This window comes from Taurulus bubalis (genome assembly GCF_910589615.1).
Source record: "Taurulus bubalis genome assembly, chromosome: 15".
Lineage (NCBI taxonomy): Eukaryota > Metazoa > Chordata > Actinopteri > Perciformes > Cottidae > Taurulus > Taurulus bubalis.
Genome location: NC_136603.1, coordinates 6,121,242 through 6,145,192, shown reverse-complemented (window position 1 = coordinate 6,145,192; position 23,951 = coordinate 6,121,242). Strand labels below are relative to the sequence as shown.

The window sequence follows — 23,951 nt, the reverse complement described above, 5'->3', positions numbered from 1 at the left end:
AAAATAGTTTTTAAGTACAGTACTTGAGTAAATGTACTGACATCTTCGTTTAGTTCAATAAAAGTATATTTAAATGTTTTTATTAAAGAGCCGATGATGATCTGTCGTTACATGACCACTTTGATCCTTCAAGGTGACACGCCACCGCTAACCACCTGGCTCATTTCCCATGATCCCCCTGGGCGAGGTCCCTCTGATTAGTGCTTCAATCAAGGACACATTTCCACTGCGATCAAATGACACGCAGGCCGAGAGCCCGGCTGCGACAGCTGATCTGAGGTCAGTCCTCCGAGGTGACGGCGACAGACACACACATGATGACAGCACAGTCACTGTGTACAAATAAACCGTACACAGTAATATTCATCCTTTATGATAACACTATAAACACACTGTGTACGCATTAGTGGAATAAGTACTCTGATCATTCACTAATACAACATAGTAAAAATACCTGCATTCAAAATGATGCTTCAGTACGCATCAGTGAAATAATAAAATATTAATTCTGTAAAATGTCTCCTTGTTAGCGTTTTACTGTCGCTGCTCAAGGTACTTTTACGTACTTTACATTGTTAACTAGTTTAATCAGTGGTACCCAGGCGAGGGCTCAGGCCCCATCTAGTTTCAGTCCATGGACTTTTCTCTCATATGAAAGTGAAATATTGATCATTTGAAAAGCAACTGAAATGAATGAAACCATGCGAGACACTCTTTGGTGGAACTGATGACGACTCCGACATCTGAAACACAACCACACACAAACTAAAAAAGATAAAGAACTTCTGTTTTAATCTTTAAAAAAGTATTCTTTATATTTTTGTGTCGAATTCAGAAAAATATAGTATAAAAAAGGGATAATATTAAGTACAAGTTACCATTAAAGCAAAATACTGATAGTAAAATACATGCTGCAACTGCACCTCTCGACTAACTTGCACCTTGAAAATGTGATTTGGAATTCAAAAGTCGAGTTGATCAAATCAAAATCAGTGTAAAATTGAAACTAAAATATCTTTGTGGCAGACTCCAAACAGTTTGATAAGTCAAAACGTTATTTTTTGTATTATGCAGAGGACACTGTCAACTTAACGAGGACTCAAATGAACAAAAACGCACAAGAGCGCCAGGTGTGTTTTTCTATTTTGTTTATTGTGTTGGTCTGGTCGTATCTTTAAAAGAGATTATATACACAAATTAGTACAACAAGAAGAAGAGTTATCCCAAAAAAATTACACACACATAAAAAAAAAAAAAAAAGGACAGACAACCCTTTAGAAAATAGATTTTAACATAAGAGTGTGTTTAAACTCCCTGCTGTGAATCTTATTCTCTCATTTCTAGTCAATGCAAACTCATAATTAAAGCTTAAAAAGAGAAGCACTTGTTCACACTCTTATTTTAAGATCGTTTTCCAGTTAAGAAAGAACAGGTGCAGTGTATTAATAGCTACAGCAGACAAAATACAAAAAACAAAAAAAAGTCTCCCTGGACTGATCTGCTACAATCAGGATGAGCGGCAAGAAAGTCGTCCTCTCTTGAAACTTTATGTTTGTACTGAAAGAAAGGCAAACTACATTTCACCCTCGTCTGTGTTCATGCTAATAATTGCATTTATTTTTGATTAAAATAATTTACTATTTCATAATGAGCTGTCTTTTAACTAGTTATTTATGAAAAACATTCCAAGAAGATCCCAGTACAGAAAAGTGGAAAAATACATGACTCTTTGCCTTTTTTTTTTCTTGTTTTTTTTTTTCCTTGTTTTTAAATCACAATCAATGGATATCTTTACCAAACAACTTCACATTTCACTCATTTCAACCAGTCAAACTACCTGAAGTAAAGGACAGAAAATGAAAGAAAGGTGAGTTTAAAAAAAAAAAAAAAAAAAAACAGATCTCACTGCACACCAGTGACTTTAATAAGAGCAGCTGCGAGGCGACGAGGACTCTTACGCCTCACAGATCAGAGTTTCCACCACAAACTTGTTCTCGAAGTGACGAATCTTGTGGCAGTTCAAAGCTTCACGCTTCTGCATTCCTGTAGGTCAAAAAGAGGGGATTTAATTAAAGGTCACCGGTTAGATTCCCCGTCAAGCAAAGCCAAAACTCAGCTTAAAGTATCCAGGTGTGTTCAGTGGGCGCTACGGATTAGGGTTGCAAAGGCACGGGAAACATCCGGATATATCCGAGAGAAGTTACGCTCTGGATATTTGAATATATGTAAATATCTTACCTTTTATTACCGCACTTAAATAAGGAAAAAAATACACATCATAAAAGGGGTACGAGGTCTTATGTTATGAATACAAGTATTCCCATTTAATTTAATTGAAACCATGCACTCAGCCGCAAACTCTTCCTCCATGATGGCTGCAACACAGCCACACGCAAAATACAAAGCATGTAGACTGATGCATGTGATACCAGGACGCCGCTAGCAACATGTGCGGAGGAGAGTACAACACACTGGTGGACAAGTGAGTCTCATAATGGCGAGTGAAAGAGAACCCTCCCCTTTGTGTGTTTTCTCTGCGCTGAACCCACATCCAACTGAGACTCCTAAACCGGGGTATGAACTGAACCTTGACGTCCGTGTACCGCTACATCCGAAGCCACATGATCTTTAAGCAACACAAAGTGAACCACATTCCTCTTTAAGTCTCCATATATCGTCACCATCTTGTCATCGTTCAAAATTCTTTTTAGATTTGTTTACACTGTCAACAGGGTGAAACTCATTTGGGTTTCCTGCTTTTTTTCTACAGGAACTATGGGACCGATTCCTTGTGAATACGTACGTTTGACCCCCGCATCTGTACACGTGTAGCAGACACACACACATACATACACACACACGGCCACATGTCTGAACGACACCAGAGTACATTCAGCCTGGAGAAGCAGAATTCCAGCTTGAGCTTGTTCACTCAGTCGTTAACGGGACTTAAAGTTCACGCAGTTAAAAGATGTATCGATAATATTTGACTCCCGTTTCCTAACTGTGTGTAAACCATCTTCAGCATCTTTCAAGTCATCTTAATACTTAATTAAAAATGCCCGAAAGGCTTCTTATCCCTTACCCAGAATCCTGTCTCTGCGCTGCAGCTTGAAGGTGTCTTTTCCGTGGCAGAGGTTGTAGATGAAGTAGCCGAGCTGCTCGACATGCTCCAGGCGCTCCGTCACAATCATCTCCTCGTGGATCAGGTAAGACTGAGGCAGGTAGGTGCCGGCCTGGGCAGGGGGAGAACAAATCATAATGATGAGAACACAACAACCACTAACAACCCTTAAATACACATTCTTTTGCTCGACACAGTCCCAATAAATATGGCGCTACAGGCAGCAAGCCTGGCTCTGTCCATAGGTGTTGATCATTTAACTCTATGCAAGAAGGAAAATAAGCTCATTTCCCAAAGTGTTGAATGTTGAGTGTTAAACAGGAGCTACAGTACATAATTAAAGCGAATGAAATTTGAAGCTTCAACTTTGATTCCATCAAAAGAGGGTTCAAGAGAAGTTGAGTTACCTTGACGTTGTTGAGCAGCTCCAAGAAGTCTTTGGGAGGCATGACGATGGAGGTGTTGAGCGGGATGACGTAGCACTTGTTCAGACTCAGATCAAGGTAGGCGGTCAACCTCTGAAGCAGGAGAAACATTTACAAACAGAGAGATTTACAAAGCAGTTTTCTTTTTTTCCTCGTTAAAATAAACAGATTGTATTTACCTCAATGGCAGAAAGAATGAGGTTTAATTTGGAATAGAGTTATATTCGCGAGGTGCCATTATTTCTAATTTAACAACACATCTTCTGCAATAATTCCATCAGCATAACAACATGTTGACATGCAACACATTTACCAGTTAATTCCAGTATTTTCCCTTTGATTTTTAATACAAAGAAGAGCAACTAGACACTTCCATCAGATTGTTCACAGGAAAGGTCTTCCAGCCTGCTTGTCATAAGTGTGCTTTTAATCTGAAAATTCACAGGAAGAGCCCACTTTCATTGGCAGCTGCCTTCATTTGAATACTGTGTTATAAATATGTGACTTTACAGTATAAGCCTTAAGAATTTAACTGTAATCTCATGAGCCTCTGGTCTACTTTTAATGAGATTACCATATCATTTACACAACATCTGGTCATTTGATGATCAATTATTATGCCAACAGATAATCATCTTTTAAGTCATTATTGCGCCCAACAGGAAGCCGCAGAGGATCTGTGATGAAAGGCTGCGAGCGTCTCACCCGCTGGAAGTCGTGGACGATGTCGGCGGGGTCTCCGTCGCCGAACTCGGGGACGGGGACTCTGATGAGCTCCACCTGCTCCCTCTCCAGCACCCGGATCTTCTCCTCCAGCTGCCGCAGGAACTGGTTTGGCAGCTCCACCTCGGTCTAGGAATCAGGTCGGCCAGTTAATTAACCAGTCCAACAGGCGGTTATTTGGCGATTATTGCCATTGTTCACTTTCTAAAAAGGAGCAGATTTCACAGACGTGCCTGAACTCAATTCATGGTCAGCGTTTCTTTTTTTCCAGCATATCGCAACGCCGGCATTTTCACGAGGGCGGTTGAAGGCATGAACGCGGGGCGTCGGCGTCTGGACGGACAAACTAATCGACCACCGGCTACGTGACTCGACGTATGAACGGCTGCATGTAAACGGTAACATTAGTGGAATATTCCTTTTCATTTGCCATGTAAACAGTTTAGTAGGAACATTGTCATTTTTGGAATTGGGGCACAAACTGTTTTTGTTGGTGCATGTAAACAGTCACTGACTTAATTAATATAGTTTCCATGTAGCTGCTGATCTATCTCTTTCTAAACGATTAATTGGCAAAAATCCATGCCGTTAAAATTTTATATGGTGTAGAAATGAAGGAGAAACAATGAAAAACAACAAAAGCAAAATCTACAACTGTAAAGCAAACGGTTTGAAAATGGCCGACCAAAACAAGTAAACATTATTGAAGTAATAAAAAAACAACATCGTGGTCTTTTGTGCGTGGATCTCAACAAAAAGTACAACACAGATGTAAATGACTCCACTGTGAGTCCACTGCAGGCTGAAGTCAGGTCATCAATCGATCAGTGACTCAGCCTGTAATGATTAATTACAGACGAACATCAACATCTGATAAGCAGCAGGAAGAGACACTGAGGAAGTTCAGGTCCGTACCTCCTCTTCCCCCTGGATCATGAAGTCTTCCTCGCGATAGTTCACGCCGCACACGAACACCCGGCCATCCTGCAGGGACGAGAGGAGGACGAAAAAGAGAGAATATTAGTATTGTGCATCTAGTTTGAGCGTGTATCCCTACAGTAGATATGAATGCATGTCAATGTGTTGAATATAGGCTTTAAACTGTAAAACTGCCGGTTTTACAACACGAGTATTTCTTATGCCGTTTTTAAAAACTGGTGAGACCTCCACCCCCGACGTTCTGATTCAAGGCAGCAGCTTTGCTAGTGTTGGGCAATATGACAGACTAATACAAACTTTATTTATACAGAACCGTTTAAAACAAAGTACTTGAGCATGATCAAACATTTCAGGATTACAATTAAATTAAAGAAAGAACAATAAAAAAGGAGGACAGATCACACACATTAGAACTGAGTTTGATTTTTTGTTCACCAAATTAAAAGTATATATTTTTTCCATTCATGCGACGGTGGCCAACTCTTGATTATTTCTTGTTGTATACAAGACATTGTGGTTATAGATTCAAGTGATCGGATTATGTTTCAAATTGTGTCAAATTATATTTACAACATATTTGTTGTGTGACTGGATCTGCCTAAAACAGACATTCACGTCTAGTTATGTTTATACATGGAGTCACTACTGCCTTGAAATCACCATGTTTATGTTGATTAATTCATAAAACAAGAGGGATGAGGAAATGTCTTCACTAGATGTGTTTCACTGAGAGGAAGATAACAGTCTTTTTATTCTTTAATGTTGTCTTTACGCTCAATGAACTCTACCGGCAGTAGAAACTTGTTGCGGGGAAACAAGCTGACCAATCGCAGTTCATGTGGTCTCTGGATCTTCGGCCTCACCCTCGTCTCTCCTCCCTCTGAGTGAAAGGGGTCCTCGAGTCCTCGTGGTAGAGAAGAGGTCGTAGTTCCCGACGTCGCCTGTTACATCATCTTTTTCTACCTTCTATCAGCATTCTGTTTCTTCTTTTTTACCCATTAGATTCATTATTTTAGAGGGTCCTTCCTTCTCTGAATCCAGGGTTTCCTAAACATTATGTTGTAAAGCGCTGTGGGGCAAATTCTTGGATTCATGATTAAATAATAATAATAAAACTGACTATCTTGCAGCTGCTGTCTCAACTACCAATCTGTCTGTTATCTGTGCATATGACAATAAATATATCTTGAATTACAGCCTCCTGTGTCTGCTTGTGTGGTTGTAGATGCATATCTCGTTGTATGCCACAAGAGCTCAAAATAACCTGGTGCTAAAACAACTTTACCGTATGTCCTGCTTTGGTTAAGGTGTTGACAGGAAACTCGTGTAGAGTCATTTATCATAAAGACTCTCACAGCTGCATTTCCTGTTCAGTTTCTGTTTTGATTGATTCCCCTTTGCTGCAGTTATTAATCTCCAGAAATCTGTTTATCATTCACACCGTTATAAAACCAGCTGGAGTAGGCGGAGTCATAAAAACAGCTCACTGCAGCTTTACTTGCTTCAACCTGTTGAGTTTGTCGGTTCACATTTTCTCCAGCGATGTGTGATTAACGCGCCACACTCGTGATGTTTTTGTGTTGGATCGTGGACTCTAACCCTAATAAAGACTTTATCAGATTATTCTTTATTACTTTCATGTTTTATTTTATTGTGATTTATGTTAAACATGATTTGCTTGTGTGGCTGTTTGTCGTGGAGACTCTCACGGCGTGTCTCCAGACTTTTAAGTGGTTAACTCCTCCTCCGCCGCCGCCTACCTAAACCCTGAGGGCCTTTGCCAGATAATGAGCACACTTTAAAGCTGCGAGTTCTACTCTGCCTTTAAACTCCGTCACTGAACCTGTGATAATTGATTATTGTTTAATTTACCTCTTCTTCCCACCCTTCTTGGGGCTGGTAGCTCACCTCCACGAAGTAGTAGCGGAACAGGTAGGCACCGCCAACCACCACTCCCGACAGCATCAGGGCGAGACCCAGGCACATGCACCAGCACCAGGCCCGGGACTGGTGACGCACCAGCAGAGCTGCCTCGGCATCCTGCGGGAGAGAAGAAGAACGTTTGAATGTTTACCCCGTATTCATTTATCCAGGGGATTAGATAGGATGTCCTTAAGTTAAATTATTCATGTATAAAATCCTCCAGGGCAGAAAACACACCTTTCAGAGACCAACATGTCTGATTATGATCTTTTATCACTTGCTGGTAAGTTTCAGTTTCCACTATTTGTGTATTTTCTTTGATTCAAAGTGTTTTTTCTACATCCACCCATTCCGTTGCATTTCAAAACAGAACACAAACGCCCCGTCACGACCCCGTCCGTCCCAAGAGAAAGACTTCAGATCGGCTCACGAACACGTTTCATTCCTCAAATGCAAGTTACACGAAAGCTGCAGCCCACATGTCCACGTTAGTCTGTTTGGTTAGTCGGAATTAGAAATTGATACTTGTTTCACTTTTTAAGTTCTCTTTTAATGTAATGTCGGTTTGTGAAAGCGCCCTTAGGAGACGTCAACAATTTTTTTCTTTCAATTAACCGATTAGTCTATAAAACGTTTAAAAAAAACAAAACAAATTCAAAGCTCGATACATTTCTAACTTTTCTGACATGTTTGTTTCCATGTGTTTGAAGTGTGGCATTGTGGGAAACCAAGGACAATTCTCCACAAAAACCTTGAAGGAACAGTTTTGCAAATATTGTACAATTAAATGTAATGTACTTTTAGACAAAATAAAATGTTGTTAGAGTATTGTTAAAGTAAAATCTTTGCACATTTCAGATTTCCAAACTGAACTACCTCTTTTAAAAATCAGTCACCGTAAAAAATGAGTTTCATACTGTCATGAATTTAAAACAACCTATATAATAAAAAGTACATAATTATTCTACTATTATTCTACAGTCGGTCTGCCCTCAGTGGATATTCTGTTAGTTATCATAAAACATATTTCCTGACATTCCAGCTTCAATTTAACATTCAAATTAGAACTTTGATACATTTGGGGCATAAGGCAGCATCTTCAAAACACTGAAAACAACAAAAACAGCAGGCAGACAGCTAAGAAGACCCAACTGACAGCTCGGTCGGACCTTCACCGTAATTTATGGACCGCAAAAGACTCCCCAAACGTTGTGTAACGTTTTTCTTTCTTCTGGCAGGCGATAAATAAGGACGAGGAGGAACGCTCTGAAGGAACCAAAGAAAGTGTGTTTGGGGAGAGGAAGTAAACCCTTAAAGAGGGATGTGCAGAGCCGCTAACGCGGCGGTGTCAGCTGTAGTGTGTGAGAAAGAGACACTGAAAGGGAACATTTCCTGAGGCTGTGGAGCTCAGGACATCTCTGCTGAGTGAACGTTTGTTGGAGTCACTCTCACTCCCTTTGACTCAGAGAGAAAGAAAAGAGGAAATGAAGGCAAAATAACAGAGAAAGCAGAGGAGGGTGGTGCCATTTACTGAATGTCCTCAGCAGACAGATAAGAATATCAAACAGTCGAGTTTAGAGACTTTGACGCTGAAATGGGAACGGTCAGGCAGGTGTGTACCTCCAACTGCAAACAAGACTTATTCATAGTTTAGGAACTGGAACGGTGTTAATCCAGAGGAAAACTGATGTGCAGCAGATGCAGTACAAAGTAGAAGAGGTGCAAATAAAGAAAACGTTGATTATGTCCATGATATTGAACATTATGCCCTTTTAAATCAGAAAGTTGTATTGATTGTAATCCGACAAAAGACGGCAATCCAGAAAGAACGACAAGAGATTTAACAAGCGGAGAAGAACGGACCTGAAAGGAACGACAACATGAACTATAAGTCAGAGAGCAGCTTCCCAAAAGTTGCAAACCCCAAACACGAGTCAATTTTCAAATATGAGCCACAATCCAAAAGATATCACAGAATAATTAGACCCAGACCAAAGCAGTTGGTGAAATAAGCAGCAATACACAACAATTCTCTCTCTGCCTCACAACTGCTCTTGTGATGAAGCCTGAGATGATTACGCAATATATTTGCATATATTCTTTATTGGCCTCCTTTATACTATGAACTATTGTGCATGCTCCCTGGTGAATATTTTGCATTTTCCTGCAGACAAATTTGTTGCCACAAACAACTTTGTTTACTGACTTTCATCGTAATAGTTTCATTTTTTACTCCTACTAGGTTTATTGTTATGCACAAAAACTCCGAGGTGAATTCCATGCATGTGACCCCTTATTTCTACCGTTTACTTGGCGTCCGGTGAGATAACAGATAAACAAATAGCCGTGTTCAGTTGAAACCCGTCTCATGGTATTATAAACCCAACGTGCAGTGTTTGTGTCTCGAGTCTTCACACTCAATCGTCTGTTGCTCAAACTGGACTTACTACTTGTATTGCATCACCACAGGTCAACGGGCTGATGAGTTTTAAGAGCGTCTCCTGTTGGACCTCAAGGCAAACTACTTCCTACTGTTACTATAAATGTTATTACAGTTAAAATATTTAACCGTTTCCCTGTGTTCGTACTTCAAAAGAACAAGTGAGCCCTGGATTATGATGCCGTTTACTTCCTGTTTCACAACAGTCTCCTAAAGCTTCACCGACAAGACCCAACAGGCCTTTAGTCCGCCATTTCATAACTTCAACACACACACACACACACACAGTGAAGTATGCCAACCTCACACAGCAGGGACAACATGTCCAGTTAGAAACTCGCTCACAAAGGAGTCGATGAGGTTGCCGCTAGAGATTACTTCCATCACCGATTAAAAAACAAACAAAATAAATGTTTTTCAAATGTCTTGTTTTGTCCAACACATCGAGATATTTAATCTTTATTCATATAAAGCAGAAAAGTCTCACCTTTGAGAAGCTGAAACCAGAGAAGGTTTTTTTCATTAATCGCTTAAACGATTGTTTAGTTTTCTTTCCATCTACTTGCCATCAACATCTTTTCAAGCCTACTTGTAAAATAACTCTCACGTAAAAATGTTGACAATTCATAACTATGTAAATTAGTCGGTCCATTTGAATACTGCAGAAATCCCCCGTGTGCTGTGGTGAGGATGGAGGCAGCTGGTTTATCTGGGCTGCATTCACATCACACAGGCGAACTACGACAGCAATCAATGACCGTCTTTGTCTGTGTGTGCGTTTGATGAACCAACCACACACCACGTTAAGTCAGCCACTGCAGACAAACATTTTCCAGTTAATTATATTTTGTGAAACTTCTCCAGCATCAGGATTATCAGAACTGTTTTGTTTAAGGGCATCGAATCAAAGATTTATGGGAGTCATTTCTTTAACACTGTGGTGAAAGAGTCCACACACCTGGCTTTTCCAATGCCATTTAAAAAACACATGTTGTGTAAATACACGACTACTGTCCCTGATCCTATACATGGTTCAGTCCTCTGGTAAATATCTTAAACCGATAAGCCTGCAGTGCTCTGAGCGTCGTCTCACCTGAGAGCAGCTTGTGTGTCTGTCTCTGTGGCGACAGGTGAGTATCAGTGTCCAGGACACGGCTTCAGTTTCCCTGAAACTCCATCCTCTGCTCTGAAGGCGCTGAGGAACTCGACACACACCGACGACTCAACCAGAAAAAAACCTTCGTAGTTTAGAGAAATGGAACAATACTTTTTCACAGAAATGGAACTGTTGCTATGAAGAAACCACAAGCATTCCTGGGATTATTTTATGCAACTTTACACATGAAAAAAAATGAAAGAATGGTTGTTCTGGTGAACTGGATGATGAGCCAAAACCTGCACATCAGCAGCCGGTTACAATGCAAATCACCAAACAGACACATTCAGTTATCAAAGCCCATTAAAACCATAAAATAGAAACTAAAACTAAAGTGAAACTAGAAATATTTCATGTCCATTCCTCTTTCTTTGGCACTAAACCAGTTACACAACACATGTAAAATGAGCAGAGCAGTAAGCCACCACTAAAACTAAACTGCAAGAGTAGTTTCAAGTAAAGCAGAACAAAGCTAACTGAGGAAATAGCCAATGGTCTAAAACCCAAATATATTTCCCCAACTGTCATGTGACAAAATAAGGCCGAAAATCCCCACATTTAAGGAGCTGGAACCAGCAAATGTTATTAATAAAAGTAGCCTCCGCTTCAGACGTCACATGTTCATCGTGTAGTTGCTGTAAATCTGGTTCCCTGCGTCGCACCAGGTAAGCACTGGGTGAAGGGTCTCTTGTCGTAGATCTGCCGGGTTGGTTAATCTGCTCTCTTCTTGAGTTTTAGCGGTCGGCGCCCCTGTAGGAGGCCGCTAAGTCTCTCGGCTGAGTCTCTATCTGACTGATTAAACCGTAATCCTTTGAGCAGTCTGCATGCCTCAGACGACAATCGAAGGACACACACAAGCCAAGAGACGGCAGCGAGTAGCTCAGGAAGACATTTGTGTCGTAATCCTGTAACGTCGCCATGTATCTACATTACCGTTGGAACATTTGGAACCATTGCTTTAGGATTGGAGAAGGGCCTCTTTACAAATACATGTCATCTTGTAAAAGGACAGAAAGAGACAAAGAGATCGATATGATAAGAAATCACCCGTCACTGGCTAAATAAACTGGAAGCATTCAAATGGGTGCGCATGCATTTCGGAACAGGTTCCAGTTTCAGTTTTGAGTCACAAAGATGCAGAATATATCAAGCAAACCCTTTCTTCAAAATTCACAAGAAAGAAAGAAGGAGGTTAGTCCCGTTAGCACTGTTGGAATCGGATCATGGTAAATCCTGTTCAATCGAACCACCAAGTAAACTGCAAAGAAAAACATACCAACTCTATATTTATTTGCTCTGTTGCGGTTCAACGGCGACCGAAGATGAGTCACACGTTTCTGGGCTGGAAACCAAATTCATAATCCAACAGTACCCTCCCATCACGCAACATTGTGGGGACAAAATCAACTAAATGGAAGTTTGATACAGTGTCTGTTAAAATAGCCTTAAAGAACGAAAGAAGAAGAAAAAAAATGCCAATTTAACAGCTGATTCAAAGCTTTTGAATGGAAAGGTCCCAATATATCTGAAAGTAGCAACTGCAAAACCTTAGTTAATCCTCAAATGTCTGCTCCTTCTCAAGTCAGAGAGGAAAACCCCCAAATAGATGAATGCTAAGAATGCCACTGATGACTTTGGTTGTAATTTTTGGGTTTGTACCGTTCCACAATAACCATCAAACCCTGTACTGATGGTGCTCCTCAAAAACCATGTGTAGTAGGGAAACAAAATATAGGTAAAAAGGAATTGCATGCATCATTTCTGTTATTTTCTAAACATAATATAATTGCCAATTCAGATTTTTCTTCTTCTCTAAATATATGTTTTCCTGAAAACCCATCATTTGTGCAAACCAGGCAACCGAGTGCCCGGTTCACCCGCCTGTGAGTTATCAGCCACCATGTTGCGTCTTCACTTACTGATTAGAGTGAAACGTTAGCAACCAGTAATGAAGGTGACCTTGAAGGTGACCTATAACGGGGACCAGCTATTCTCATTTTAAAAGACAAGTTGCTCTGCTGACATTTGTTCAGCTTTTTCTAAGAAAGTTTTTTTTTTTTTTTTACTGGTTAACTGAGCATTAAAATCGGTCAAGATTACTGGTTAAATGGGAAATTATTAACATCCCTAAGACAGGAAATACATCCCAGTTTGTAAAGTCAACATGGCGTCTCATAGCGGACGCTCTGGGACAGAAGACTGGTCCAAAACATGAGAACTCTCATTTGTTGCTTCAGGGCCTGAAGAGGATTCACTCCCACCGTATGTCCTGGTTGAGATCTGCACAGTCACCCAAATGAAGGCTCTGTCGACTGTCAACACAAAACAGGAAGTGTGCGTGTGCGTGTGTGTGCGCTTGTGTGTTGCGTGCCAACAAACGTCCAAAAAGGCCCAGACTGACCGGTCAACATGAACTGAAGCTAACAACTAAAGAAGGGACCCAAGCGACAGTGAGTTTATACATCTATATGAGGGGGTAATGGCAAGAAAATCACAAATATATACGAGTTAGTCACGAGGGAATAATTAATATTTACAGAGAACAATCCTCCTAACTAGGGCTGCAACCAATGAGTATTCTTGATTAACTGATTATCAATAATGTCAAAGAACAATCAGAAAACAGCAATACATGTTTCCAATTGTGTGATTTTAGACAAAGAAAAGCAACTAATCATGAGAAAGTTTGGCAGCTCTGCTACGACAAACTGTCACACTAATGTCATGTAATACTTCAAAAACACACACACAAAAAAACACAACTTTTGTTGTAAAAGACAACAAAATCCAAGAGTAATTTGTGATGACGCATGTGCTCGTCTAGCGTCAGCTTTTCCACCAGCTGACACACACACACACACAAAATAAAGTAGCATATGCGCGCTCTTAACCCGCACATATAAAAATAATTCTCTCCAACACATTATCAGCACAGTAACAGTGAGGTCAGCAGCAGCCAACACATCTTAATAAAGCTTCCTTCCTGCCTTCACAGCACACGGTCTCTGACTATATCCGGCTCCAGAATTTCTGCTCCTATAAAACCCACATTTATACTTCAGGCGTCTCAACAGACTTTCTCTGCATCAGCAACCAGTCGACCGCTCCAACAAAACGCCTGTTGACTCAGCTGGCGTCATGACGGAAAATAAATAAACTCAAAGTGTGGTAGTCGGTTAGTTGTTATGGAAGAAGACCGATACAGGAGAACATTCCTGCCCACTGCTATTAGACTTCATAATAAATCACCTCAGGACAGATCCTCCATCAATCAACAGCCTTCGCACCGCTTTTGTGGTTTAGTTATTCACTGTACATATGTACATACTTAAATACACTTCATATACACTGCACATACGTAGCATTTGTGCACTTTCTTTGTTGTTTAATTTCCTAAATTAATACCCTTGACTGTTTTGTTGTATATATTGAGTATTTTGCATTCCTGATCTTTTTTGTGTGTCTATGTAATATGCTTGCTACTGTAACAAACTAATTTCCCCTTGGGGATAAATAAAGCATGCATCTATCTATGACCAAATAAATGCTAAGTGCAGCTTCAAAAGCGTGCATTTGATTAAGCACATTGAAAGTTGATGAACCTGGATTCACACGCTGCTGCTGATGTGATCTTGACTGCACAGAGTTGACAGCAGAGTGTGACGTGTTAATGCGCTGGAAGATAATCTCAGGTGTTCCTCATTCAGCAGAGTGGAGGTTATTGTCGGTGAGGTCTGCATGAGAAACCGGGGCCTGGTGACTTCAGACTGAATGTAATAAACGTCTGTTTTAAATGTACAATCAGGCCTTTAAAAGAGCCATCAATGGAACGCGTAACAATCGACAACTTAATTGATCCATCAATTAAAAACAGCAGCTTTTCAAATGTGAGTATTTGCTGCTTTTCCACCCCCTGTAGTCTCAATCTCAGTTATTACAATTTGGGCAAAAGACAAAAAAGAAGATTCTGAGAGTTTTTAAAATGCTTTCGGGTGTAGAACTGAAACAAAAGCTGACAAGTCCATCCTGTTTCTATTGGAGCCGAGCTCAGTAATGACTGGATCTATAAACGAGCACAATCAGCACAACGTCAGAGAGACGGCAGGAAACCAATTGGTAATTTGCACAAAGTCAACCTGGTTTGCTGCAGATAAGCAGATAAGATGCTGATTAACTGGAATGATGCTCTGGATTAATTAAGAGCAGCCACGAACATGTCCTGTTAAAAACTATTAACTCGGTCCAAAGAAACACTTTGGACACGTGAATTATTTGAAGACTTCAGAAACTTGATGACAAACTCCAAGTGATTAAATATGGAAAAAAGGCGCTGCACTTAAGTACAACTTTATGGTAATTTAATGTTTCCATCTTCTGCCACTTTATACTTCTACTTCACGACATCTTCAAAAGGGATAAATGTCTATAAATGTCTATAAACGCTATAAATGTCTCAGTGACAAGCTTCAGCTGGTTGGTGCAACTCGGATGGAGTTCATTAACATGGAAATGAGATGCGTGGTGCAAATAATATTTTCCACTTCGTGAAAAGGTCAGGATGGTCACCGCATGATACGAGCTGGTTTCCCGTCTCACTCGGCACATTCAACAAGTGTTTGCTCTAAATTGAAACACGGTGTGGTTCAAAACTAAAACGAAGCAAGAGAAAGAGAAACAAAAGCATAAAGAAAGATGGAGGGTGAGTGAGCGTGGCAAACTAAACAGAAACTCAAATGTATTTCAGGTTAGGCGACGAAAACCAGCTCGTGGCTCTGGAAAGAAGTCAGAAATAAACAAGAACTAGATCTGAATTGAAGATTCTGCATTTTGAAACCATTTTCTGATATTTTATAGACTCTACATTTGATTAATCAAAATTAGCTGAGATGAAATCCCCCCCCCCCCCAAAAAAAATTTGAAGTCTTTCAAGCCAAAAATGACAAAAACAGTTGACTGTAATTCTAATGTTTTGGACGGTTGGATCAATTGAGAAGCTGGAACTAAGACATATTGGCCATTTCTGAATTATTGTGTGCAATATGACACATAACCAGATCATATCGCACTGAAAGATTATTCATCGTGTCACGATGCAAAGAGCGTGCATAGATTTAAATCTGCTGCTTTTTGCACAATCATACATATGTTTTAATTGTGCAAGTGCATGTGCAGCAATATAAAAGATGCATCAGAGGTAAAGAATATCTTCCAAATGTCTCCAGACTTTTTAAAGACCTAGAAACAATAGTGTCCATCGTCTGTGTGTCAAGACTCCTCCTCCACCACCACTACCACCCAAAAGCAGGAAAACCCCTCCAAATCAGCACAAAAACGTACAGAATCTGCTGCGTTTGCACCCACTTTAATCTCCCAGAAGGAAAGCGTTAAGCCCCCATTACCAAGATAAGAGTCAGTCATACTGAAACCAACCCAGACGCCCACCGTCTGTCTGCAACCACAATAACCACACAGGAAGACATCAGCTATTTTATATAGAAGGAACACCGCCACTGCATTTGTGGTTAAGCTCTCGTTCTACGTTTGTGAAGATAAATTGCCTTTCGACCTGCAAAACAGAGCTGAAACTTCCTCTGAGCGGCTGAAACAGAAGCAGCTTCTTTCACAACAGGGTGGAGAGGGAAGAAGTGGCAGGAAAGGTTTGAACTGGACTTTATACCCAGAGAGAGAGAGAGAGAGAGAGAGAGAGATATTTACAAGCCTTAGTAGTCAGCTGTTTTTAACTTGGAGTCAAGTGGATTAATCATCCAATTAGTCTGCAGAATTAAAATGTGCTCATGGACTCTTTACTTTACCCAAACCATCACACAGCTGATTTTCTAGTTTGGACTCAAACCTTGTCACAGTTTTCAGCAAATGTGTTTGGTTTCCAGATCCACCCCCCAAGCGATTCAATCCCGGACAACAATTTTCACACAACTTCCCTTTAGGACTCCTGTGAAAAAGACAACTTGTGACAGGAAGCTTTCTCTTTGTCTTTGTGCAACAAGCTGATTCCTGGAGAAACTCTGAAGTTCAGCACACAGAAAAGCTGTCTGTTTTAATTTAAAGAGCAAAGTCTTTGTATCCAATGCACGAACTTGTGCAGGAGATCAGATAAACTTACCTGTTGCAGCTAAAATATTCATGTTCTGCTTGATGGACGTATCATAACCTGTTCTGCTTTCTATTTTGTAAGAGTGACGCACTTTGGAGAGACAAGATAAAAGGTCTGGTTTTTCTTTATAGTGAAGATCAAAAGATAATGAGAAAGGACAGAAAGAAAACTGACTTAAAAGGGTGTTTGACCCTCTTTGAAAGGGTAATATTCGTACATTTAGTAAATAATAAAACAAAGCACTTTTTGATTTCAGCTACAGAAAAAAAAAAACTCTTTCAATTTTTTTATTTCCTGGCTGCAAAAAAATACCCACTCAAAACTAAAAATATCCATGTACCCATGATGAATTTAAACATTTTTGAATCGCAGACTAACGAGGTTTTCTCAAATCTGAACACAAAATAAAAAAAAATACGCTTCAAATATTTTGCCAAAAGTAGAAGACTTTTTTTGCAGTAATAAATATGATTATTTAAAATATCAGGAGACAAGTCAGGCTGTCAAACACAAACTGTACAACATTAAATATTAGAGTATGTATTTTTAAAGAATAAAACGCATTAACTGCTACATGAGGAAGTTACTTAAACACGAACTTATATAACGTCACCGTAACACGATAAGGAACGTACTGCATTTATTGCAGTTGCCTTTGTTTTAAATGTCTAACTTACAAGAACAGTCAAACATATGTATAAATATATTTATATAAAAAGATAAGTCGTCTAAAGCATTGTGTTTATGAACTGCGCCGTCTTCCCCCGAGCTGGAGGCGAGCATAACGCGAGCTCAGCCATTTTCTACTCACTTTGTCCTCCTCGGGAATAAGAGTTTCTGCGTCCTTCTTCACGTCTTTCTGGGCCAACGCGGAGCTAAAAGACACTTTGACCATCCTGAAAGCAAAGCTGACGAACTCCGGGAAGAAGAAAGTACTTCGAAGAAGCCGTGAGAACGAAACGAAACGGAGAAAATTTGCTCCGAAGTAAAGAAGTCGCACTTCTCTCTCCCGGCCAAGTCTGATCTGTTGTGATAACGGAGGCGTCGCGTTAGGAACAAACCGACAAAGAAGCTTCCGGTTTGATTTCAAAATAAAAGCATAATTCCAAAACCTGGCAACGTTTCCTCTTTGAGCTGTGGTGAAAGTTTATTTTTCATCTCCAACTTTAGTAAAGGTCGCAATACTAGTAACTAAGTACATTTACGTGAGTACAGTATTTTACTACAATTTTGAGGTACTTGTATTTTACTTTGTATTTCAGAGAATTCTTTACTTTATACTTTAGATTAAAAAAGTAACTATCTTTTTATCATTTACTTGAGTATTTATGTTTGAGATGTTTTATTGCACAACAACTTACTTTTATGAATGCTTTAAGTACAATTGACTAAAAATGCTAATCATGCTGTACTTTAAGCCGGCTGCTGGTACTTCTAATACCTTTTGTTGATAATACTTTTGAACTATTACTTGGGAATTTGAATGAAAGACTTTTATTTTATTTCTTATTGTAAACGAGTAAATGAATAAAGCATATAAGATATACATTAGAGAGGGGGGGCGGGGGGGAATCCTCCATGATCTTTTTTCAGGCATGTCGTGTTTTTATTGTGTCGATCAAATAAATAGTTTGTCATTTTTGGTAAATAAGCTTTTCCCCTTTAGACAGACCCAGGCCAGCAGTTTCTTCTGTTTCCACATGTTATGCTTAGCTAGCTGTCTCCTGCTACTTAATATGTACTATACAGGCACGATAGTCTGAGTCTGACATGGGGTCAATAATTAATAATCTATCAAACTCCCAGATAGAAAGCAAGTAAACCTATTTCCCAAAAATGAAATTTGTATTTCATTTCAAGACCACAAACACCAAACTCAAGTTTACAATATAAAGTATATTTTCATTTTCTTTTAAGCCCCTTTCCCTAATTTGGGACATATTTTCAGGGTATTGTTGGCGCTTTTATTTAGAAGTTGAACATACTCATGTTCCGGAAAATGTCTGGCTAACTACCGGTAACTTGATCGGTTCACACCCATGGTTCCCACAGCTGCTCTAGGGGAGAACATTAACGAAGATCAACGTTTTATCGGGAAAGGTTGCCAGGTCTCGGCCGATTTCCCCGGAGTCATTCATTCTACTTAAGGGGAAGTACAGCGGTATTATTAATCAAATAAAATGTACTGAAAGTATCACGGGTGAAAGTAAGTGTTTTGTAGTATAGAAAGCATAGAAACACATGCGGGACATTTGACTGCAAAGAGTTCAACATACATTTGATCTATTATCTACTATTTTATATTACTTATTTCACTATATAATCATTTATTTTTGTATTATTATTTATTATTAATATATTATATTATAAAAGTATGAAGTGGAAATATTCACGTAAAGTACCTCAACATTTTACTTAAATTGCCTACAGTACTAAATGGTCCAAATAAAATGGAATCTCATCTAATTTATAAAGTAAGTAGTAATTACAGATATTAAAGCTGTCAGAAAATTATAGAACCCTTTTAGTAAAAAGTACAATATTTGCCCCTAAGATGTAGTGGAGTAATATAAGTATAAATCATCATAAAATGGAACCACTCAAGTAAAGTACATCTAAAAATTTAATGTTATCTTAATCCCTTCAACAGAGGGCAGTATAACACGCCATCTGCCATTAAAAAAAAAAAAAAAAAACTCAAAGAAGATTTGCTAGACGTCACTTCCTGTCTTGCGCAGAAGCATCGTGAGCCAAACATGGCGACTGTGGTGGAGAAATCAACCAAAGAACGGCTGCTGTCTGTTTTGGATGATTTGGAGGTTTTATCCCGGTAAAGTTAAACCTCTCGCAGTTTTTTACTTATTAATGTTAATTACTGGGTTGTTGTTTCACGTGTAAAGAGTTTATTCAGCCCGTCAGAGCCCGTGAATCATCAGCGGGGCTTTTAGGTTAGCTAATCAAAACGTTAGCCATTATTTGAATCTTCCCTTTTTCGTGTGTTTGTGTTTCAGGGAGTTGATCGAGATGCTGGCTCTGTCCAGGAGTCAGAAGCTGCCCCAGACCGGAGAGGACAGCCAGGTAACACAAAGCAAAGATCAAGGGTTAAACCGACTTCATATTGGTCTCATTCATCACAACGAAGTGTTGGAGGGAGTATTCAGTCAAATACCTCACTGTGAAGATACTCTGCAATGAAAATATTTAATTAAGCTCTATTAAATCATGTCAGTTCAATACAAGTATGTAAATATTATCAGGAAGATGTATTTAAAGTATGCTGAGTAGAACAACTTCACCTATTACTTTATAAATCATGTCATTAGATTAATATTACTCAAGCATTAATCTAATTTTGAACCATTAACTAATTATCTTTTTTAATCATTATGGAATAGCCTGCTGATCATTTTCTCCATTAATTGATTGTTTGATTATTAACAATAGGGATAAGTGACACTTTTAATAAAACACACAAAAGTACATAATTTAATTGAATGACAGTGTTGTTTTCAGGTTAAGTTATTTTATCACAACCATCGTAGCTGCATTTGTAGGAGACTTTAAAATGAGTGGGAGGGAGTATTTTTAAACAAGGCCACAGTGACACTGTGATAATCTATTCATTTACAACAGATCCTGGAGCTGCTGGTGCAAAGGGACAAGGAGTATCTGGAGCTGATGGAGGTCGCTCAGCAGCAGGGGAAAGTTCACCAGGAGATGCAGCTGCTGGAGAAGGAAGTGGAGAAGAGAGACAGTGACATCCAGCAGCTCCAGAAGCAGCTGAAGGAGGCTGAACACACCCTGGTTGGTGGTGCTATTCTAATTTCTTTTTTTTCATCCAGATTGTTGTATACAAATACCTTTTAGATAGATTTGAGAAATGCTACTTTTTCTTACTACCGTAAGATATATAACATTTCTGCCAAAAAACAGTTCAGAAAATATATCAGTCATTCCTCACGGTGTCATTCGTAAATAAGACGAGAAAACATAAAAACAACTGACTTCTTTCCTCCAAAGTAATAACATTTAACAGTTTGTCTGTCAAGAGGTCCTCCAAAATACTTTCTTATAATCCGTCCATGTCTCTTACCTTACTTCCTAATTAATCGTCTCTGATCCAGCTTTGTTCTATTAAGATGCACTCAGGTGCCGTGTTGGTCCGACGGGATTGATCAGATCAGTTTGTATTTTAAGAGATAAATTATAGACTTTATTCTAAATGTTTATGTTGATGCCAAAACCTCACAGTACATTTCACCCAGATTATTATAGGTTCTTCTTCTGTTGATTTAAATCAAGTCCTTCTTTTTTTAAAGGCCACTGCTGTTTACCAGGCAAAAGAGAAACTCAAATCCATTGACAAAGCCAGGAAAGGTGAGCTAACACACCCGTCCAACACTTTCTGACGAGTTCCGCAATTGTTGACTGGTTTTGTGTCTGATGGTTTGTTGACTTGTTGTTTTGCAGGGAGCATCTCTTCAGAGGAAATCATCAAGTATGCTCACAGAATCAGTGCCAGTAACGCTGTGTGTGCGCCGCTCAACTGGGTACCAGGTAGGAACAACAGAATCCTGTTCCTCCTGCTCCTGTTCTCGTGTTTCACTTCACTGCTGACGCACGTGTTGGTTCCAGGTGATCCACGCAGACCCTATCCTACTGACCTGGAAATGCGCAGCGGAATGCTGGGTCACATGGCCAACCTGCCGACCAATGGCGTGAATGGCCATCTGCCAGGTGACGCTCTGGCTGCTGGGAGGTTGCCAGGTAAGTCCTTCCAAAGGATTAGAGTTGTATGCCTCTGTAACGGGTGTGGCTGGAGGCACGTTGTTTGTGAACGAGATATTTCAGGAACACCTAATGTAATGATGCAGATGTTACTTCACTTCTTTACTGTCCGACATTTAAATATGTTTAAATGTCGGCTTTTACGCCTTTTACATCAGTTAATAACCCAATTGCGTAGGTTTAAGTCGTAGGTTTCGTCAGCTTTCTGACCGAAAGGCTGTTTTGTTTTCCCTCTTCATCAGAACCTTTTAGAGGACATTATTACTGTTCAAACACAGGCACTCTCAAAAGAAACAAACAAGTTTCAACAAAATTAAAGCTGTTGGATTTGTATTAGTTATCATTTTGTTGAATGGATGCGTTGCATTGAATGTTGGGTTGTCAATGTCCGACACGCAGAACATCCTGTTGGTAGTAGATTTGTGAATCCACGCATTAACCTCCGTCTCTTTTCTTGTCCTCTCAGACGTCTTGACTCCTCACTACCCCTGGCAGTCCTCCGACGTCTCAGTGGGGATGCTTCCTCCTCACCACGGCAACGACTTCGGCCTGGAGCCTCCGGGTCACAACAAGGAGAACGAGGACGACGTGGAAGCCATGACCACCGATTCCTCCAGCAGCAGCAGTGATTCTGACTGAAAGTGTGTTGTGTGTTGTGTGTTGTGTGTTGTGTGTGTGTGTGTGTGTGTGTGTGTGTGTGTGTGTGTGTGTTCACCACTGAGCAACACCTGATCAAATATTTACATTTTTGGTTCGTGGGAAGGACAAAAATTAAGCTTGTTAATTTAAAAGACCATTCTGTCACTTTGCCGTGACATGTTCCATTTACTTCAAATCCGAGTCTACTTGAGTGTCTTACGGTAAAAACGTTGCATGTATAGCACATCTCTGGAGTCATGGAGGAGCTAATTCCTAAAAAGGAAAGCGATTAAAAACTGTATGTAGATGCTCCACTCTCATTAGACTATTCACTATCATTTTTTCAGCTGAGATCTTTTAGTTTAGTCACTTCCCTGCTATGTTAGTAAATAAGGGCCATCATTTATGTACATTTTGTAGGATGTTTGTCAGAGTAGCATTCACTGTTTTTTATTTTGTAGTCTTGCATGGCAAAGAAGGTTATATTTGTGTTGTAACTCCTCTTCTCTGGACTGTTCATGACTGGGGGAAATGTTCTGGGACATATTCGAAGAACTAATTTGCCGTCTCTGTGGCTTTAAACAGTCAGAGAAAGCTTTCAGAGTTTCTACTGACGTCAAGTGAAGGTTTGTGTGCTTTTTTTTTATACGGTTGGCCGATGTACTTTCATTTGATATAGTTCAAACACAAAAAAGAAAGCTGAACTTCTATTCTAGACTTGTACACAAAGATTTAATTATAATATCCTTGTAAAAACACAGACTGGAGCTCGAAGAGAAACCAAACCCCTCTTGCTCTTTGGTGAGCAGTTACGCGTGTTTGACGTTTGCATTTTTTTGTCCGTTTTCGTATGAATGTTCCACGTGTAGTGTTGGTTGTTGAACAACAATATGGACTAATGCTGTTGATTTACCTCTGTGTAAATAAGATTGTACATACCCTGTAAATAAATACTTTTTGAATAGTAACTGTTTGTCTGTAATTATCAGGTTGTGCTCCTGTTTGTTTAGAAAGCCCCCAGAGGCATCAACACATTACAAAAGGTAAATTAATATACAATACATGCAGGTACAGATTATGTAACATCCATTATAGATGTACAGAAGCAAGACAAAAACATTTTCAGGAGATCTGTTCTTTTGTCAGTTTTCACAGCTTTCACATCTGGAGTTGTTTTTGTTTTGTTCAAAAAAAAGAAAGATTATTTCACCAGATAGACCTTCCTTAGACTCAATATCACATATCAAAAACAATGAATGTTTGTGATAATGTGAAGGATGAAATGTTTATTTATGGGATACAATTAAAAGAGTAAGACAATGTCTACATGTTGAACAGACCTGAAGAAAAACAAACTAATGCCTATTCTTCATCTACAAATATCAGTTCAGTCAGTTAAATATGATTAACACTAATCATTCCTATATATTATACAGTAGTGATTGATTTAATTTAGGTGAAAGGCCAGAATGAGGCTATATTTACACGGGGTCAAGGCCGTGACACCTGCTGCCTTCCCGCACTCTCTGTAAACTCTATATGTCATGCCTAGGTATTCTGTTTTAGTTAAAGTGTTAGAGCAAAGACTCGCTAACCTTTGTAGTCTGGTTAAGTAAATATTGTGTTTCTAAAATCGTAGCTAAATGAAGACGAGAACATGCTCATTATGTGCCAGATGA

The 23,951-nt window shown here is 39.5% G+C and overlaps 2 protein-coding genes across 3 annotated transcripts; one reads left to right on the top strand and one right to left on the bottom strand.

The window, feature by feature from the left end:
* Positions 1-1,613: 1,613 nt before the first annotated feature.
* Positions 1,614-17,852, bottom strand: itm2bb (integral membrane protein 2Bb). 2 transcript variants are annotated; one of them, XM_079230494.1, is made up of 7 exons: positions 17,657-17,852; positions 7,084-7,251; positions 5,188-5,256; positions 4,255-4,401; positions 3,532-3,642; positions 3,086-3,236; positions 1,614-2,043 (listed from the first exon to the last, which is right to left on the bottom strand). In XM_079230494.1, exons 1-7 carry the CDS (start codon positions 17,738-17,740, stop codon positions 1,955-1,957), a joined length of 819 nt encoding a protein of 272 aa, XP_079086620.1. In that variant the 5' UTR covers positions 17,741-17,852; the 3' UTR covers positions 1,614-1,954. The 2 variants fall into 2 exon arrangements, with proteins under 2 accessions (XP_079086620.1, XP_079086621.1); XM_079230495.1 differs by having other exon boundaries at positions 7,120-7,251.
* Positions 17,853-19,599: 1,747 nt separating this feature from the next.
* On the top strand, positions 19,600-23,201 carry med4 (mediator complex subunit 4). The gene is made up of 7 exons (XM_079230547.1): positions 19,600-19,675; positions 19,857-19,923; positions 20,479-20,649; positions 21,165-21,222; positions 21,316-21,402; positions 21,481-21,612; positions 22,100-23,201. Exons 1-7 carry the CDS (start codon positions 19,602-19,604, stop codon positions 22,270-22,272), a joined length of 762 nt encoding a protein of 253 aa, XP_079086673.1. The 5' UTR covers positions 19,600-19,601; the 3' UTR covers positions 22,273-23,201.
* Positions 23,202-23,951: the final 750 nt, after the last annotated feature.

Coding starts and splice junctions, on each gene's coding strand:
- itm2bb (XM_079230494.1), bottom strand. CDS start 17,740: ATGGTCAAAGTGTCTTTTAGCTCCGCGTTGGCCCAGAAAGACGTGAAG. Junction 7,252..17,656: donor TTATTCCCGAGGAGGACAAA/GTGAGTAGAAAA, acceptor TCTCTCCCGCAG/GATGCCGAGGCAGCTCTGCT. Junction 3,643..4,254: donor TCGTCCACGACTTCCAGCGG/GTGAGACGCTCG, acceptor CTCCTGCTTCAG/AGGTTGACCGCCTACCTTGA.
- med4 (XM_079230547.1), top strand. CDS start 19,602: ATGGCGACTGTGGTGGAGAAATCAACCAAAGAACGGCTGCTGTCTGTT. Junction 19,924..20,478: donor AGACCGGAGAGGACAGCCAG/GTAACACAAAGC, acceptor CATTTACAACAG/ATCCTGGAGCTGCTGGTGCA. Junction 20,650..21,164: donor AGGAGGCTGAACACACCCTG/GTTGGTGGTGCT, acceptor CTTTTTTTAAAG/GCCACTGCTGTTTACCAGGC.